The sequence below is a fragment of the Cannabis sativa genome, chromosome 8 (genome assembly GCF_029168945.1).
Source record: "Cannabis sativa cultivar Pink pepper isolate KNU-18-1 chromosome 8, ASM2916894v1, whole genome shotgun sequence".
NCBI lineage: Eukaryota > Viridiplantae > Streptophyta > Magnoliopsida > Rosales > Cannabaceae > Cannabis > Cannabis sativa.
This window is the reverse complement of record NC_083608.1, coordinates 39289671-39307385: the sequence shown is the minus strand read 5'-3', so window position 1 is coordinate 39307385 and position 17715 is coordinate 39289671. Positions and strand designations below refer to the sequence as shown.

At 29.2% G+C, this 17715-nt stretch overlaps 1 protein-coding gene across 1 annotated transcript; it reads left to right on the top strand.

The window, feature by feature from the left end:
- The first annotated feature begins 6777 nt into the window (after window positions 1-6777).
- LOC115700971 (early nodulin-like protein 3) lies at window positions 6778-7858 on the top strand. Its single transcript, XM_030628653.2, has 2 exons — window positions 6778-7094; window positions 7166-7858. The coding sequence occupies exons 1-2, from the start codon at window positions 6914-6916 to the stop codon at window positions 7615-7617; spliced, it is 633 nt and encodes a 210-aa protein (XP_030484513.2). The 5' UTR covers window positions 6778-6913; the 3' UTR covers window positions 7618-7858.
- The last annotated feature ends 9857 nt before the right edge of the window (window positions 7859-17715 follow it).

Genomic DNA, 17715 nt, shown 5'->3' with positions numbered 1-17715 from the left:
TCCTCTTTTTATGTCCAACGAAAATGGTGTTGGACATGAAATTTTTATAAGGAGATTTTATGTCCAATATTGATGGACTAGAAAAAAAATTATATCATGTCTAATAATATTAGACTTGAAAATGTCAAAGGACGTTATATGTTAAAAAATTTAATTAAATAATATTTTTTTTTTAATTTTGAGTATAATTTTCGTCCAGTTACTATGCTGGACGTGAGGTTAAATTATTTAAAAATAATAATTCACGCCTACCTAGAGGTATTCAGTACTATTAAAAAAACTCATCACATTTCAAAAACAGAGTAATTTATTATTATTTAATATATAATATCTTTTCTCTTTCTCTCTCCAATTTAAAGCTAAAAAACCTATCAAAACCACTCCGCCGCTCCACTACCTTCTCTCTCAATAATATATTTTATTCCATTCTCCCTAACATAAAAAATAACCAGAATGTTAAGCCAAAGTGCTCTCAATAATATTCTCTCTCTCTTTCTAGGTCGTGGGGTTTGGTGGGGAAGACGGGGAGGTGGTTTGCTGTTAGGTTATTTTTAGTATTAATTTTAGATTAAGTTTAGTATATTTTTATTAAGTTTTAATCGTGTTTGGAGCATTTTTACGCTTGTTATCTTTTATTTTTACAGATTTAAAATAGAAGAAGATTAGAAAAATATCAGAGAAAAAGATGGGAAAAAGATAAAAAAATATCATGATATTTAAAATAGAGAAAATTGTGGAAGCCGAAACTTCAAGCCTAAATTCGACGGTTTTCTGATTGGATTTTGGAAAAAGTCAAAACATAAAAGTTCTAGATCTCTCTTTTATCTTTCCGGAACATCTTGAATCGTTCAATTCCGAGCAATATTGAGAGAGTTATGGTCCAAATACTATCAGTGAACGCAGCAGAAAAAAATATCTCGTTTGAGGTTTCCCAAAAATTTAAATTCGAGTGGGAATTTAAATATTGCGTTTTTTTCCATATTTTTAGGCCTTCAATGCCTATATAAAGGGAAGAAGGGAGTTGATTTCATGAAGCAATTTTAGAGAGAAAAACAGAGAGAATACAGATGGAAAGTGGAGAGATCAACTGCAATATTGGAGGCATTCTTCAGAGGGTTTTCAGCATTCTTCTCTTCTCTATTTTTATCTCTTTTCTTAAAGTTAATATGTGTGATTGTGCTCTCATGAACATGTGTAGCTAAACACTTTAATTAGGGTTAGATGGATATTGTTTAACATTGTTTATGGTTTTAATATGATTAATTTTCCCCCTAATTTCTATGTATTCTATTTTATTTGTGCTTAATTACTTTTAATTGCCTGATCACCAATTAACTGTCTATGATTTTGATGCGAGATCTGAGAAGTGAGTGTCAAATATGCTATAGTAGAATAGAACTGAATTTCGATATAGGACGAGAGTACCTATATGGTTTAGATAGCTTATAGGGTTTCTGTGTTTAATGCCTGTTGCATGTTAAATTTATCACGAGAGTAGAAAGTTTGCATGTAATTGAGGTTTATATATCTGAGAAGACTATAAATTACCTTAGTAAACCTGCTATTGCATTGGAATTAATATTAAGGAAATAATCATATTAGACCATATTCAATAGAAACAATTGAAATCGACACCCTAGTTTTTATTAACTTTAAATTTTCTTGTATAATTGTTTCTTACTAGTTTCTTATTCTTAATTCTTTCTTTATTTTTTATTTAACCAAATAGAAGTAAAAGTTTAATTTTAACGTACTTAACTACACTCCCTGTGGGATCGACCTCACTCCTAGTGAGTCTACTACTTTAAACGATACGTACACTTGCGTGTGCAAAAATATCGCAACATTTGCTAGTGTTACTGACGATATTATTCTCAGTCCGGTCTCGACGCACCAACGCGAGGGTGCACTAACGCAACAGCACAAATTTGGTTTGGATCCTCTCTTTCACGGTGTTTTGGGTCGTACGTCTCTGCCAACCTCCACTCCAAATGGACGAGTCGTAATGAACTTGAGCTTGTCGAGGCAATGAGGGTTAGAGAGGCCATAATTTAGATTAAGGAACAATGGCAACATGTGATTGTGGAGACGAATTGTTTAATTAGCTGTAGTGCAAGCTTTAAAGAGTTCTATTCCTAGCTATGATTTTTTTTTTTATATAGATATGTTATTTAAAATTGTGAAACTCTGTTTGCTGAGTTAAGAAATATTTTGGTTTTCTTTATTAAACCATATGCTTTTTTTTTTTTTTTTGAATGGAAAATGCATCTTGATTAACCATTAAAATCTGCTACCAAAGAAGGTAGCAAGTCGATTGGAACAAACTCCAAATTGAAGATACAACCAGGAAAAAATATGGAAGCTCTAGCACAGTTATGAGCTACCACATTTGCTGATCGTTTAACAAATAACACAGAAATCGTTTTTAATTCAAACAACAAATTTTTACACTCTTGGATAATTTGGCCAAACATTGAAATCATATTCACCTCGCTTCTTATCGCTTGGACCGCCGTTAGGCAATCCGTTTCGAGTGTAACTTGCTGCCAATTATGTCTCTTGATCCAACTTAACGCTTCACGAATGCCTATTGCTTCAGCTACCTCCGGTGTAACCGAACCAGAAAAGAGCGCCATCTTCCCCTCAATTAGCATACCAAAATGATCTCGTGCCACTAAGCCACAGCCGTATTTGTTACCACCGTCAAAGAGAGCAGCGTCAACGTTTACCTTGATAAAATTTACACTGGGTACAGTCCAATGCTCAGCACCGTCGTCCGCTCTAAGGCCTGACCAAGACGTCTCAATTCGAGAATTTTGAGCATTCTTCCATTGTTCAAGGTAACCTGTTGCTTGCACTACAATGGCAGCTGCAGTAACACTTTTTTATTGCCATACGACATCATTTCGGGCGTTCCAAATGGCCCAACAAAGGACCGGGAGAAGCAGTTTTTTTTCTGCATCAACAGCAGCAAAAATAGCAGTAAACCAGCCCAGAAAATTCTCTGGTGCAGCTGCTACAGCATATGTGCCAATACCTACTCTGTCCCACACTTGTTTCACTCTCGTACAGGTAATGAGAGCATGGACAATGGTTTCGTCTTCAGCATGGCAGATAGGACAGAGTGTTTGAACATCGACTCGTTTAATTTTCAGTTGTTGCAGAGTCGGCAGGCATTCTCTAGCAGCTCTCCAAACCAGATTATTCACCTTTGGGGGAATTTTCAGCTTCCAAAACTTAGTCCAAAACTTGGTGAGTTCATCTTCATTGGCACTCCATCTTCCATGAAGCTTTTGGAGTAGATTATAACCACTTTTAACCGAGTAATTACCTGACGCTTCATAGCTCCAAGTAAGCTTGTCACTGCCGTGGCCTATAGTCAAAGGGATATCCAAAATGAGCTGCTGCTCACGCTCATTAAATAAATCTTTCACTATCTCAACATCCCAACTCCCACCCTCCATGACCATTAAATTACACACTTTAGCTTCAATCAAACTAGGATGGCTTGAATGAACAAAAGGGTCATCTTCACTAGGCAGCCACGGTTCTTGAAGAACATTTATCTCTTCCCCATTGAAGATACACCAGCGAGTACCTTGTCTAATTAAATCTTGGGCTTCTAACACACTTCTCCACACGTAGCTTGGATTAGACCCTAGCTTGGCCGTGAAAAAGGAGCCATTAGAGTAGTATCTCGCCTTGAACACTTTAGCAACAAGAGAATTAGGACGGGATAGTAACCTCCATCCTTGTTTAGCAAGCATGGCTACATTGAAGTCTCGCAAATGTCTAAACCCCATGCCTCCTTTAGACTTATGAGAGCAAAGCCTATCCCATGAAAACCAATGGATTCCATTTTTATTATTATTTGCACCTTGCCACCAGAACTTGTTCATGGCTTTCTCCATATCGCGAGTAATATCCAAAGGCAACAGAAAGACACTCATCGCATAGCTTGGAAGAGATTGAGTCACCGTTTTGATCAGAATTTCTTTACCAGGTCGTGATAGAAATTTCATCTCCCAACCTTCAATTCTTTTCCGAACTCACTCTTTAAGATAACCCAACACTGCTGATTTGTTTCTACTCAGAGTACTTGGCAGACCCAGGTACAAGCTTCCTTCATCCGCAATAGCCATGCCTAAAGTACTACATATGCTATCACAAATTCCTTGGGTAGTGTTGGTACTGTAGAAGATGGAGGATTTCGAAAAATTCACCTTTTGGCCTGAAGCTGCTTCAAACTTGTGGAGGATATCTTTTATTCTATTAGCTTCTTGAATGGTAGCCTTGCAATACAAATAGCTATCGTCCGCAAAGAGCATATGAGAAATACGAGGTGCTCCATTAGCCACTTTACACCCATGAATAAGACCGGCCCTTTCATACTTGGTTAGCAAAGCCGAGAGACCCTCAGCGCAAAGAATAAACAAGTATGAAGATAACGGATCTCCTTGTCGGATTCCCCGAGAAGGTATAATCGGCCCCATCTCCCTGTTCTCATGAACCACCAGATATTCAGCTGAGGTTACACACTTCATTAACAAAGAAATCCACCATTGATCAAACCCCAATTTCCGTAGCATTGCTTCTAAAAAAGGCCATTCGATCCTATCGTAAGCTTTACTCATGTCTAACTTTAAAGCCATACATATGCTAATATATAATAGCTAATAATTTTACTAGAGTTTTAATTTGGTTGTCGTTTCAATTTAGAATAATAATACCTATTTTGTAACTGAGATTAATGGTTTATAAAGTTGATTTTTCTATTAAAAAAACCATTAAAACAGTACCAATCAACTAGTTCACCAATTCAACAAAATCAACTTTGTGAAGAAGATAAAACAATTCAAGCGACTACATGTTGTTTCTTATTACAAGCATTAAATTTGTAGTTCCATATTTGCAACTTTGTCATAAGCAAAAAAAATATCAAAAGTAACTTTCTGTTAGTATTAAAAAGATTAGCCCATATAAAATCATTCAATAATCATGTGTGTATGTCTAGATCACTTCTTGAGTATTTTGACTTGGAGTCATGGAAATACTACTCTTGTAATGATTGCTTTAAAAGTTAAGATGTTAATTTATCCTGATAAATTAATGTTATTAATTTTTATTTGTTTTTTCAATTCCAACCTATTTTATAAGACGATAAATTCTTTCCCATATTCAATTAATAATTTTATTTCTCCTCAAAGATTTCAGTCACCAAATTAGTAACATTGGAAGAGATACAATCTTGCCTATATTTTGCTTCTTTGCAGCGTCACCAACAAATTTCTCTAAATTTATATCAATTTTTTAAAATATTTAATGATTATAATTAATGACTGTAACCTTATACTAAACCTAATCATATATATATGAAGTTTATTTAAAATCTTTCTTTCCTTTATCTCCTTATAATAACTAATTAGTTTTTTTTTTTTTTTTTGAAAGAGAATCACTAATTAGTTTCTAGAAACTATTATTAACTAAGATAATAGAGGTTTATTTACTTTTTCATCTTTTCGTTTTTTTTAATGAGGAAATTATATATTTATTTTCATTGTTGAATATTAATAAGTGTCCAAACAAAATATATTGAGCAGCCAATGCCACAATGACTATGGCAGTCCTTATTTTTCCTTAATGAAAAAGAGTATTTTTATTTATTGAATTAAGAGTAGTCTTTAAATTATATAATGCTTAATTTTATTATATATTTTAATAATAATGATAATTAATTATTTTTTTTATGAATTAACATCAGTCAATATTTGAGTTAGCAAAGTAACAGAACACCAATTGGTAATTGTTTTTGAAGAAGTACAGTAATATATATTATATTATATAGAGAAAAAGAAGTCATGAATCTTTCATAAAAATATATAAAAAGCACCATGCGAAAATTAACAATCCTTCAAAATTAGAAAAAAGCAAACATTACACAAATTGATCACCACCCTTCTAAAAATAAATTCAAAATTCACTCAAATATGGAATCAAATTACTGAAACTAATTAAAACCACCACCAATTAATTCTCCACTAAAACCACAAACAAACCCTAACCATAATAAATAATACGATTAATTATTATTCTAAAAACCCAAAACAAAACTCAAACCCATTATTATTCCCAAACCAGCACACACAACCAGCCCAAATCGTCTGGCTTTACCACCAAAACGGAGTCTGATCCTATATCGTTTATTCAATGTAATTAAAATGTAATTTTGATTGAGTATTCTGATGATTAATTTATTATAATTGTTGGGTATAAATGTAGGATTTTTTAGGGGAGAAGAGAATAAAGTTGGCTTGTTTAAACACTTTTGTCATGTTGATCAAGAAAGTTGACAATTAAAATCAAAGTTAATATTAAATAAATTAATCAGAATCACAAAACTTTTATTTTTTTTTTCTTGATATAATTTTATCATCATACACCAAAGTGAAAAAAAAAATCTCTAAAATCTCCCTATCCAATTGACAGTTACACAACCAAATAAGAGAAGAAAAAAAAACGTCTAAATTTGATTAAGTAAAACAGAAAGAATTGAACTGTTCTTGTTTGTTTGTTTGAGTGTCCTTTGGCACCTTCACAAAACTAACCACAAAAACGTTTTTTATGGATGATTTTATAACGTTAGTTTTATAAAAACTTATTAAGCATCTATTATAATATTTAGTATATAAATATAATATAAAAAAAATATTATTTTTTCTTATTTTACAACGGTAACATTCACTTATTCCCTATATATATTCATGTAAGCTAGGTATTAGTCATCTCACTTCCTTATCTCAAGCCTTCAGTTACTCTTTTTTCAATTCTCTAATATTTCATATCTATAGTATTTTGAAATCTATATATTCCTTTGATTGTCAATTATATATAACAACATATATAGAAATATATAATGGGATCTAAGCACAGATTTTCTCATGTGTTTTTGATAGTCATCACTATCCTACAGATTATAAGTGTTTGCCAAGGTTACCAGTTCTTGGTTGGTGGAAAAGATGGTTGGGTTTCAAACCCTTCTGAGAATTTCAATCACTGGGCTGAGAAAAACAGATTTCGAGTCAATGACACCCTCTGTACGTAACTCTCTCTCTATATACATATATATAATATTAGTTGTGTTTTTTATTTATTGTTTTTGATACAGTTTTCAAGTACAAACAAGGATCAGACTCCGTTTTGGTGGTAAAGCCAGACGATTATAACACATGCAACACAGCTACGCCGTTACTGTCGTTATCTGACGGCGGTTCGGTCTTCACGTTCGACCGGTCGGGTCCCTTTTTCTTCATAAGCGGTAACGCCCAGAACTGTCAGGAGGGTCAGAAACTCATCGTTGTGGTTATGGCTGTAAGGCCCGACAAGAAACCACAGCCACAACCAGCTCCCGCTCCTGCCTTACCATCACCATCACCCTCAGTAGTGCCCCAGCCACCCGCTGTTGCTCCGGCCACTGTGAATCCGTCGAACGTGGATGCTCCGGCACCTGCTCCCAGCGCTAATGCGAATTCGGGTTCGGGTCATTCGGATGGGTTTGGGCTGGCTGTGTGTGCTGGTTTGGGAATAATAATGAGTTTGAGTTTTGTTTTGGGTTTTTAGAATAATAATTAATCGTATTATTTATTATGGTTAGGGTTTGTTTGTGGTTTTAGTGGAGAATTAATTAGTGGTGGTTTTAATTAGTTTCAGTAATTTGATTGTGAATTTTGAATTTATTTTTAGAAGGGTGGTGATCAATTTGTGTAATGTTTGCTTTTTTCTAATTTTGAAGGATTGTTAATTTTCGCATGGTGCTTTGCTTTTTATATATTTTTATGAGAGATTTCACTTCTTTTTCTCTATATAATATATATTACTGTACTTCAAAAACAATTACCATATTGATTGGCGTTCTGTTATTTTGCTAGCTCAAATATTGACTGATGTTAATTCATAAAAAAAAAAATTAATTATCATTATTATTAAAATAAAATTAATTATTATATAATTTAAAGACTACTCTTAATTCAAAAATTAAAAATACTCTTTTTCATTAAGGAAAAATAAGGACTGCCATAGTCATTGTGGCACTGCTCAATATTTTGTTTGGGACACTTATCAAGAATGAAGATAAATATATAATTTCGTCATTAAAAAAAACGAAAAGATGAAAAAGTAAATAAACCTAAATCTATTATCTTAGTTAAATTAATTAGTGATTATAAGGAGATAAAGGAAAGAAAATATTTTAAATAAACTTCAAACTTCATATGATATTAGGTTTAGTGTAATTAGGTTACAGTCATTAATTATAGAGATTTTTACACTAGATACTAAATTTAGCCTTTTTTTTACATTTTTATTCCCGTTAGTTTTTTTAAACTTTTTTATATTTTATGTTTTTCATTTTTATATTTAAAAAAGTTCTTTAATTACAAAATTACCTTTTTGATGATGTCATTCTTCCTCCTCCTCCATTTTCTTTCTCTGTTACATGTTATTTCTCTCTTTCTCTCACTCTTTTTTTTTTCTTTCATTTTTTGTTCATTATTATTTCTATTTTTTCTTCTTCCTTCTATTCACACAGCAGCAACCTTCTCCACCCTTCCATCTCCCATCCAGTCGATCTCGTCTCCAGCCATCTCGTCCCCAGCCCGTGAAACCACTACTCAACCTTCTGTCATGGTCTAGGGAGAAAGAGGCACACTCGAAGCTTATTTCCTTCTTGGTAAGTCATCTCTCTCTTTTTCAAACTTCTTTTTGCTGCTATTAAGTTGTTCTTTTCTTGTTCTTCTTCTTTCTTTTTTTTTCTTTTCAAATTACATTAATAAAAATTTAAATTTGAAAGTTTAATAAGAATATTGTTTTAGTGTGATTGTTTATTATTGATTCTACTCATTTGTCCTCAAATTTTGTAAATTTTTTCTTCTTCTTTAAGTTGAATTTTTTGTTAATATGTATATAAGGGCACACCTTCTATGTGTTTGAGAAAATGCCTAATATAGTTATTCTTAATCACTAGCCTAAAGAAAGAGAGCATATTTAATTGTGCTATTGTAATTTTTATTCTTCTTTAAACTGGGATTTTCATGTTGTTCCTCTGATGTTATTTATGTTCATTTTGATGTTATGAATTAGTTAATTTATCAATAAATTTGATAGTGTTGTTTGTGTGTTGTTTATAAGTTGTTTATACGTGTTGTTTTGCTACTGCAGCAGAAAGAAAAAACTTTCATTCCAAATGTTGAAGTACTTCCAAGTTGATTAGGATAGACTTTGTGACAATTTCTATTTCTTTGGTAGAATGAAGTAAGTTGACCACATTGAGAGTTTACAAATGCTCTATAGTTGTGTGTGTGTGTGTGTCAAAACACCCATGACATGTGTTTGGTGAAATGCCCGAAAGAATTGAATTTTCACTAACATAAAGAAATAAAACATATTCTTTATATTTTTTCTTCTTCTTTAAGTTGAACTTTTCATATTGTTACTTGTTATTTTTGTTCATTTTAGTTTTATAAATTAGTCAATTTTTATTTATAGATGTTTGATAATTTTGTTGATATAGTGTTGTGTTAATGTTGTTTATAAGTTGTTTATATGTTATTTGTGTAAATGCTTTCAATGATTATGTTGATATAGTGTTGCGTTAGCGTTGTTTATAAGATGTTTATATGTTATTTTATAAATGCTTTCATTTTTTATTTTGTTTGTTTTGCTATTGCAGTTGAATGCAAGAAACTTGATTTTCAGTGATGATGTACTTCAATGTTGATCAGAATAGGTTTGTCGTCCATTTTTATTCCTTTAGTAGAATGAAGTGAGCTGCATACATTGAAAGTGTACAAGAAAAGATTCCAATCTTCCAAGAAAGTTCAAGCTATTGTGTATGAATTAGTGATTGAGAAGTGTGCTTAGTTTTGGTTGTGTGCTGAAGAGCACTATTTTTTTAAGAAACTTTGTTTTTGTATATTTTTTTAAAACTTTTTTAATTAATTTTATATGTATTTTTCACTTGATATTGAACATTATAATTTTATTTAATTTGTTTATATAGTTTAGTACAAAAAAAATTATTATTATATTTTTAATTTATACATTAAGTATTTGTATAATTATATTCTTTTTTTTTTTTTGAGAAAAAAGACGATAATTGTTAGTAGGTTTTTTTTTAACTGTTGACAATATTTTGCTACGAGTTAAAAGTATAAAAATAATTGTATATGTAATTTAAGTAACCTACAATTTTTAACTACTATAATTTAACGTACAAACAACGTGAAATCAACATATATAAAAAGTAACGAAATTAGACAACGTGTTTAAAACTTGAAAACAACTGTAAAACAACAAACAATGTTATTACTAAATATAAATAATTTTTATTCATATTTACAATCTCTTTCTATCAATGCCCCCACTTGATTAAAAATACACATGATGTATATTCTATTATTTATTTTCTATGTCTGAATATGTAAGAGATAAAATAAATTTTTATTTTAACATGTAAAACTCTATTTGCTTTAATTGTTGAACAACCACTGTAATGTATAAAAAATTCATAACAAACTTTACAACAATATGAAAATAACTTGATTTTATTTTCAATGAGAAATAAGATGTCGCAAAAATAACACAAAAAAACTTCACAGAAGGTTTTCTTTTAGTTGTTTACTTGTTGATGTATGGTTTGATTTAGCTGTCAAAGTATCAATATTAATTAAAATAATATCTTTTGAAATTGATCATCTCCTTAAAGAAGATAAAAGTTGTTTAGTTGTTGTTTCTGTGTTGTTGTTAGGTTGTTGTACATCATCTGAGTGTACTGAGTGATTGCTATTTTCTTTCATTATCATATTATTGCACACTTTTATTTGGGTAGCTGCCAAAAAAAAATTGTGATTCTGTGTTGCTGAATACGTACACACATAATGGATATTGCGTGAAATTAGTTTCCTTGGTTAATAGCTTTATGTAAAACATCAAACTTTTGTCATCCTTGAATTGGAGTGGTTAGCAACCTTCCTTCAGTTGGTATTTTAGTTGTTTTTGAGTTGTTTCACTACTGTTGCATTGTAGTTTCTCCATTATTATTGGTACTAGTTCAACAAAAGTACAATCTATTGATACTAGTTCTCCACTTGATTCGTAATCAACATAATGCTTGTTGTTATCTTAATGACTATTGCTCTGTCCAAAATTTGCAGAGGTTTCATAACTGAAACTAATGTATCAATTTTTCAATTTTGTTAAGCAACCATTTTAATACATGAAAACAATGTATAAACAACTAATTTGTGACAGTTTTCAGTAAATAATCTTAAATATATCACTCCTCTCTCTCTCTTATTTTGTCAAAAGCCTATAAAATTAGACTCCTAAGGATCAACCTTAATGTTTCAGCAACACAAAAAAAAGGCCACCAGATTTCTTGCCGCTCTTGCTGAAAAGCAAAAACAAAGAAAAAAGAATAGAAGATAAATTGTTTTTATTTTTTTTTTTTAAAAAAAACTAGTTGTTTCAGATCTGTAATTTTTCTCCTCTTGCTCAATATAAATAAAGGGGCTTGAACTAAAGAAGAAGATAATCGACTTATTGCACACATAAGGGCTCACTACCTAAGGTGTGCCAAGAATTTTAAGCTTTGTTAGATTAATTACCTACCTGATCTCAAACGTGAAAACATCATCAATCTTGTACGATTTTTGGTTTACGATTGTACCCTTCTCATTAATGATTTTTTTTTTCAGATCTGAAATTGTACCTTGGTTGAGAACAAAAATGGAGGAGATGGGGAAGTTCTGGTGCGGCTGGAAACGAAGGAGAACGAGGGTGAAGGGGACTGTTTTGCTTAGTCCGTATTTTTGAAAAAAAAAGTTTTGTCTTTCCTTTTTTGTTTATTTTTTCATACTAAGATAAAAATGTAAATTTTGGATCTAAAAAGCCTATTAAGGAAAATATCCCTTAATTATAATCATTAAATATTTTAAAAAATTGATGTAAATTTAAAGAAATTTGTTGGGTAACGCTGCAAAGAAGCAAAATATAGGCAAAGATTGTATCTCTTCCAATGTTACTAATTTGGTGACTGAAATCTTTGAGAGGAAAAATAGAATAAATTGAGAATAGAGAATATATATGAGAAAGAATTTATCGTCTTATAAAAGAGGTTGGAATTGAAAAAACAGATAGAAATTAATAACATTAATTTATCAGGATAAACATCTTAACTTTTAAAGCAAGAGTATTTCCATGACTCCATGTCAAAATACTCAAGAAGTGATCTAGACATAAACATACATGATTGAATGATTTACATGGGCTAATCTTTTTAATACTTATAGAAAGTTACTTTTGATATTTTTTTTGCTTATGACAAAGTTATTAGAATATTTCTAATTAAGGAAATAAAATAATATTATTGATTCTGATAAATGAATATTTTATATTCATTGAATCTGGACAGAATCAATTACGTAATATTCTATATATGGTCAGATTTCTATATTCATTACCTGATTTGATTTCCTGAATTAATTGTCATAATATTCTGACAATTAATGTGGCATAGATACTGATGGAGTATCTCACCTATAAATATAGGGTCTCGGTCCCCGAGCTCCTCACTCATTCTGTTCATAACAGCAAATTCCATCTAAAGAGAGTTGAGAGAGCGAGGAAGCCCGATTACCCATGGTAGTCAATTTCCTTTGCAGATTAAAGCTTATGTGGGTTTGAAGCTCAAGATTCAATGGCTGGAGGTATTTCGATCCTTATTCATAGTGTATATATGTTTGATTAATTCCGCACTTTATACTTAAACATATATATTTCAGTTTATACATATAAATGTCTAACAGTTGGTATCAGAGCGGTTTTTATCTCTGCCTTGATTTTAGTTTGAGTTTCATATATATATATATACTCGTATATACATTGTTTATATATATATATATTTAATTCAGTGTTGATATATATATTTATTTTCGTTTGTGTATATATTTATATATTCATATTCATTCAATCCCAATTATATATATACATATATATTTTCATACATATATACTTGTTTATTCATTCAGTTCATATATATATATATATTCATATACATATATATATATATATTTTTTCTTCATTTCATTACGTATATATGTTGTATATATAGATATATATTATTTATATATCTAAATGCTATATACAAATATATACATATATACATTTCATGTTTATATATATACATACAGTATTTTTATTTTTCTGTATATATATATGTATATATATTTATATATATATTGTATATGTATTAATACATTCATATATTAATATAGATTGTTCTAAGCATGAAAATCCACTTTGAAAAAACAAAGAAATCTCAAAATTATTTTTCAAAAAATTTTGGTGATTTTTAAAGTCTTTGTTTTATGTATTTTCGATGCATAAAATCTATATGAATGTCTTAATTTTCGCATTTAGATTCATTTGGAATTGATTTCATGATTTTTGGAAGTTTAAGGAAATTTTATCATGTCGTTTATGGCAGTGTATTTTTCAAAAAAAAAAAAAAAAAAAAAAGGGAAAAAATTTCGATTTTTTTTTTATATATATTTTTTATTTATTTGGAAATATAAATTATTCTCCTATTGTTAATTTAGTCAATAAATTACATTCATTAATTTCCATTTTTAATTTAATACATATATTTAGAATTAATATGTTATTTAGTATAAACTGAAAATGGAAATTTGTTTTAATATGGTAATTAATTACATGATTTATTTAGGCATGTAATAATTGTGCATTTAATTATTTATTACCAAATTTATGTAATTTATTGTTTAAATTAATAAAATTTGAAAAATCTGCCATTAAGTATAGTCTTTAATTTTGCATTTAATTCATTCCATATAATTAATTGTACTAATTTGTATAATTACCTTATTTATACAAATTAATTATTAGTATAAATATTTAAGATATTATATGGTCATAAATGCATAATTAATTATATATTATGGAATTAAGCATTTAATTTATTATCATACAATAATTGTATTAATTTGTATTTATTTGGCAAATTTATGTTTAATGCAATTAATTTAGATTTGTATGATTTAAATGCTATACATAAATTCCTTTTATAGTGCTAGATATATTTAGAAATATTCAAACATTAAGATAGGTTGAATATTTTATATAGCACATTAAGTTTCATAAAACTTCATAAAATATTCATAAAACTTCCTAAAATGAATAAAATATGAATAAAATGTAAGTAATTTTGTGGTTTGACATAAGAAAACATGAATTTGGGACAAATGCTCATATCTAGAACGGTTTTTAATGATCTTCGGACGACCACACTAGGAGCATTAATCTCAGTGATTGTTTACTATGTTAATAACGAAATTACTTTTAGGTAGAGCCCAATACCTAATGTCAAAGTGAAAATATAATTTTATATAATTAGGGAGTAGCCACAGCATCCTTATTTGTATAAAATTATATATTAATTAAAATTCACCTTAATGGACATAAATTGTAATTAATTATATAGGTATAATAATTTTACCCCACAGGGATTTTATTATATTTGTATAATTAATTAGGATAATATGTTAAATTAAATTCTCTTAATTTACCCCACAGGGAGTTATGGGGATTTAATTTAATAGTGTTATCACAAATTTAATTAAAGATAGATAATAAACCTTCATTTTCCAAAACTAATTGTTTAATTAAATCTATCATAAAGTTCATCTAATTTTATTAAATTTAAAATTTAGCCCACAGGCAATTTTGGATTTAGTAAAATTTTAATCTTCGGTTATACTTTGGTGTCTAGTGAACCACATAATTTTAAATAATTAGGGAGTAGCCACATCCTTAATTATATAAAATTATATATATTAAGTGGAATAAGATCACATAATGGACATGAATTATGTGAACATAATAATCTTACCCTACGGGGATTTTATTATATTCACATGATTAATATGTTAAATTAAATTCTCTTAATTTATCCCACAGGAAATTATGTAGATTTAATTTAATAATTTTATCATAAAGTATAAAATTTTGAAACATTTATAAATAATTAAGTGTTTCATACCTTTCATTAAGATAGAAATATTAAACTTTAAATTTTTCATAAATTGTGTAAATCTATCATAATCTACATCTAAATATAATCTTATTAAATTAAAAATTTAGCCCACAGGCAATTTTTGTTTAATAAGATTTCATATTTAAGCATGTTTATTCATTGGTAAAAACATGATTCATTTAAACCTCAAAACTATATATGTAATTTTATTACATCACTATTCATAAATTTCTTCCATACTAGTAGAAAATTTCTTCCATAACAGTAGGAATTTTCAAAATTTATTACGATAATTTCATCTAGCATATACGCTTTTACTGTATAATTAAGAAAAATAAATCACACTTTATTATCACCAATAAATTTTAATTTATTGTGTATGAATTCATTCTAATATAGTTAATGTGATTATTAACACATAGTGGATTATTTTAGATTGTTATTCCACATTCATAATTTCTTGCAAGGTTTACAAATAAACCTAAGAAAGTCAGTAACTGTGAGCAAATCTTATCCACAGACAAGATAACTTCTCACATTTAGAAGTTTAAGGAACAAGCAATATAGTAGTGGCTTTGTTTTAAAATTGGCAAAGATCTTTATGTTCCAAGATTCTATTGAAACTTGATTTAGACACATTTAGAGGTCTTTACTACAAATAATGTCACTCATAAAGATATGCAAGTTCAATCTGACAATAAGAAATGTGTTATTAATAAGAATTCTTCTACATTATAGCACCAAAAATTATGGAACATATCTCCATAAATAGAATAAATGTTAGTAAATGGTGGGGATCTTCATTACACTTGATTTTACTAACTTTATTTAGAACTTGTGTGAATTTCATTAAGAATATGTATTCCAACAAGTCAAAATCGGTGCATACTAGAATTCTATCATATTAGAAATCATACAAGTCAATTAATTTTGAAGACATGGACTCAAATTTTGCATCTCCTTTTTAACGATTACTCACATAAATAATTTTTCTACAAAAGTATGGATTTATATGTTTCAAAGACATTTAAATCTTAAGTAGAGAAATGGTGCATTTTGCATATTAAGATAGTGAGATCAAATATAAAATGGAGAATACTACATCAAAATTCGTGAGTATGGATAAACTCCCAAAGTGTATTTGTAAAGTTTCTTTAAAAGCATGGGTTCATTGCCCGATACATATGCTTGGTACACCCAAATTATAGTGTGTAACGATTTAAGAAACTAAGCATTTTTTGGACATGGGGTGGAGCCTACATAGCAAACTCCAATCTTTTCTAAATCTTTGTCTATTGATACTCAACAATGGGGTGTACATATCGAATCGTGTTCTAACCAAAGTTGTTTCTCAAACATATTTTGAGTTGTGATAAGGTTGAAAACCGACTTGATGACATGTACACATTTTATAAATACCCATATATAGTTAGAGTACAATTGTCAAAGAAAAGATCTGGGCCCTAAACCATAAATGAGCATATTTCATTTGAAAAGCTATAAGGTTTAAGGGTTACATATTTTATTATCCATCTCACAACACTAGAATTGTGGAATTAAGAATTGACTTGATCAGTGGGAGTGATCAATCTAGGAACCTAGTTTCCGAGAAAGATCATTCATATTTTCTCAAACTTCCACCTCAAGTGTTAGATTAATTATGATTCACAACATCCCTTAAGATTAATGGTTATTGAGAATTCATAACTAATCATTAATAATATACAAGTCATTGGTAAAATTCTAATAAGTTATGTTATTTAGTAATTGCTTACAATTTCTAAAATAACATGTTATTGAACCATTTGTTCTTTTAAGAGTTTGTTGGTCCATCCTTAAGATGACTTATTAGAACAGTAAGATCAATGTTTTCTAGTGATTACATTTTGTACAATAAGAGTTCAACTACAATATTAATTTGAGACACAAATTAAATTATAGAATGATAAAGAATTGAAGTTGTAGTACAATATGCCATGAATGAAGAAATGAATATCTTAAATAGCAATAAAGTTTATCTTTAGTAAAGTTGTCTAATGGGGTGGAGAACATTAATTAAGCATAGGTTTTTTCACCAATAATATTCATTAGGCAACATTGAGAAACATAAAGATATAAAAGAATATTCATTGCTAAAAAAACCTATGCTTAATTAATGTTCTCCACCCCATTAGACAACTTTACTAAAGATAAACTTTATTGCTATTTAAGATATTCATTTCTTCATTCATGGCATATTGTACTACAACTTCAATTCTTTATCATTCTATAATTTAATTTGTGTCTCAAATTAATATTGTAGTTGAACTCTTATTGTACAAAATGTAATCACTAGAAAACATTGATCTTACTGTTCTAATAAGTCATCTTAAGGATGGACCAACAAACTCTTAAAAGAACAAATGGTTCAATAACATGTTATTTTAAGAGGGTGAAGGGGACTGTTTTGCTTAGTCCGTATTTTTGAAAAAAAAAGTTTTGTCTTTCCTTTTTTGTTTATTTTTTCATACTAAGATAAAAATGTAAATTTTGGATCTAAAAAGCCTATTAAGGAAAATATCCCTTAATTATAATCATTAAATATTTTAAAAAATTGATGTAAATTTAAA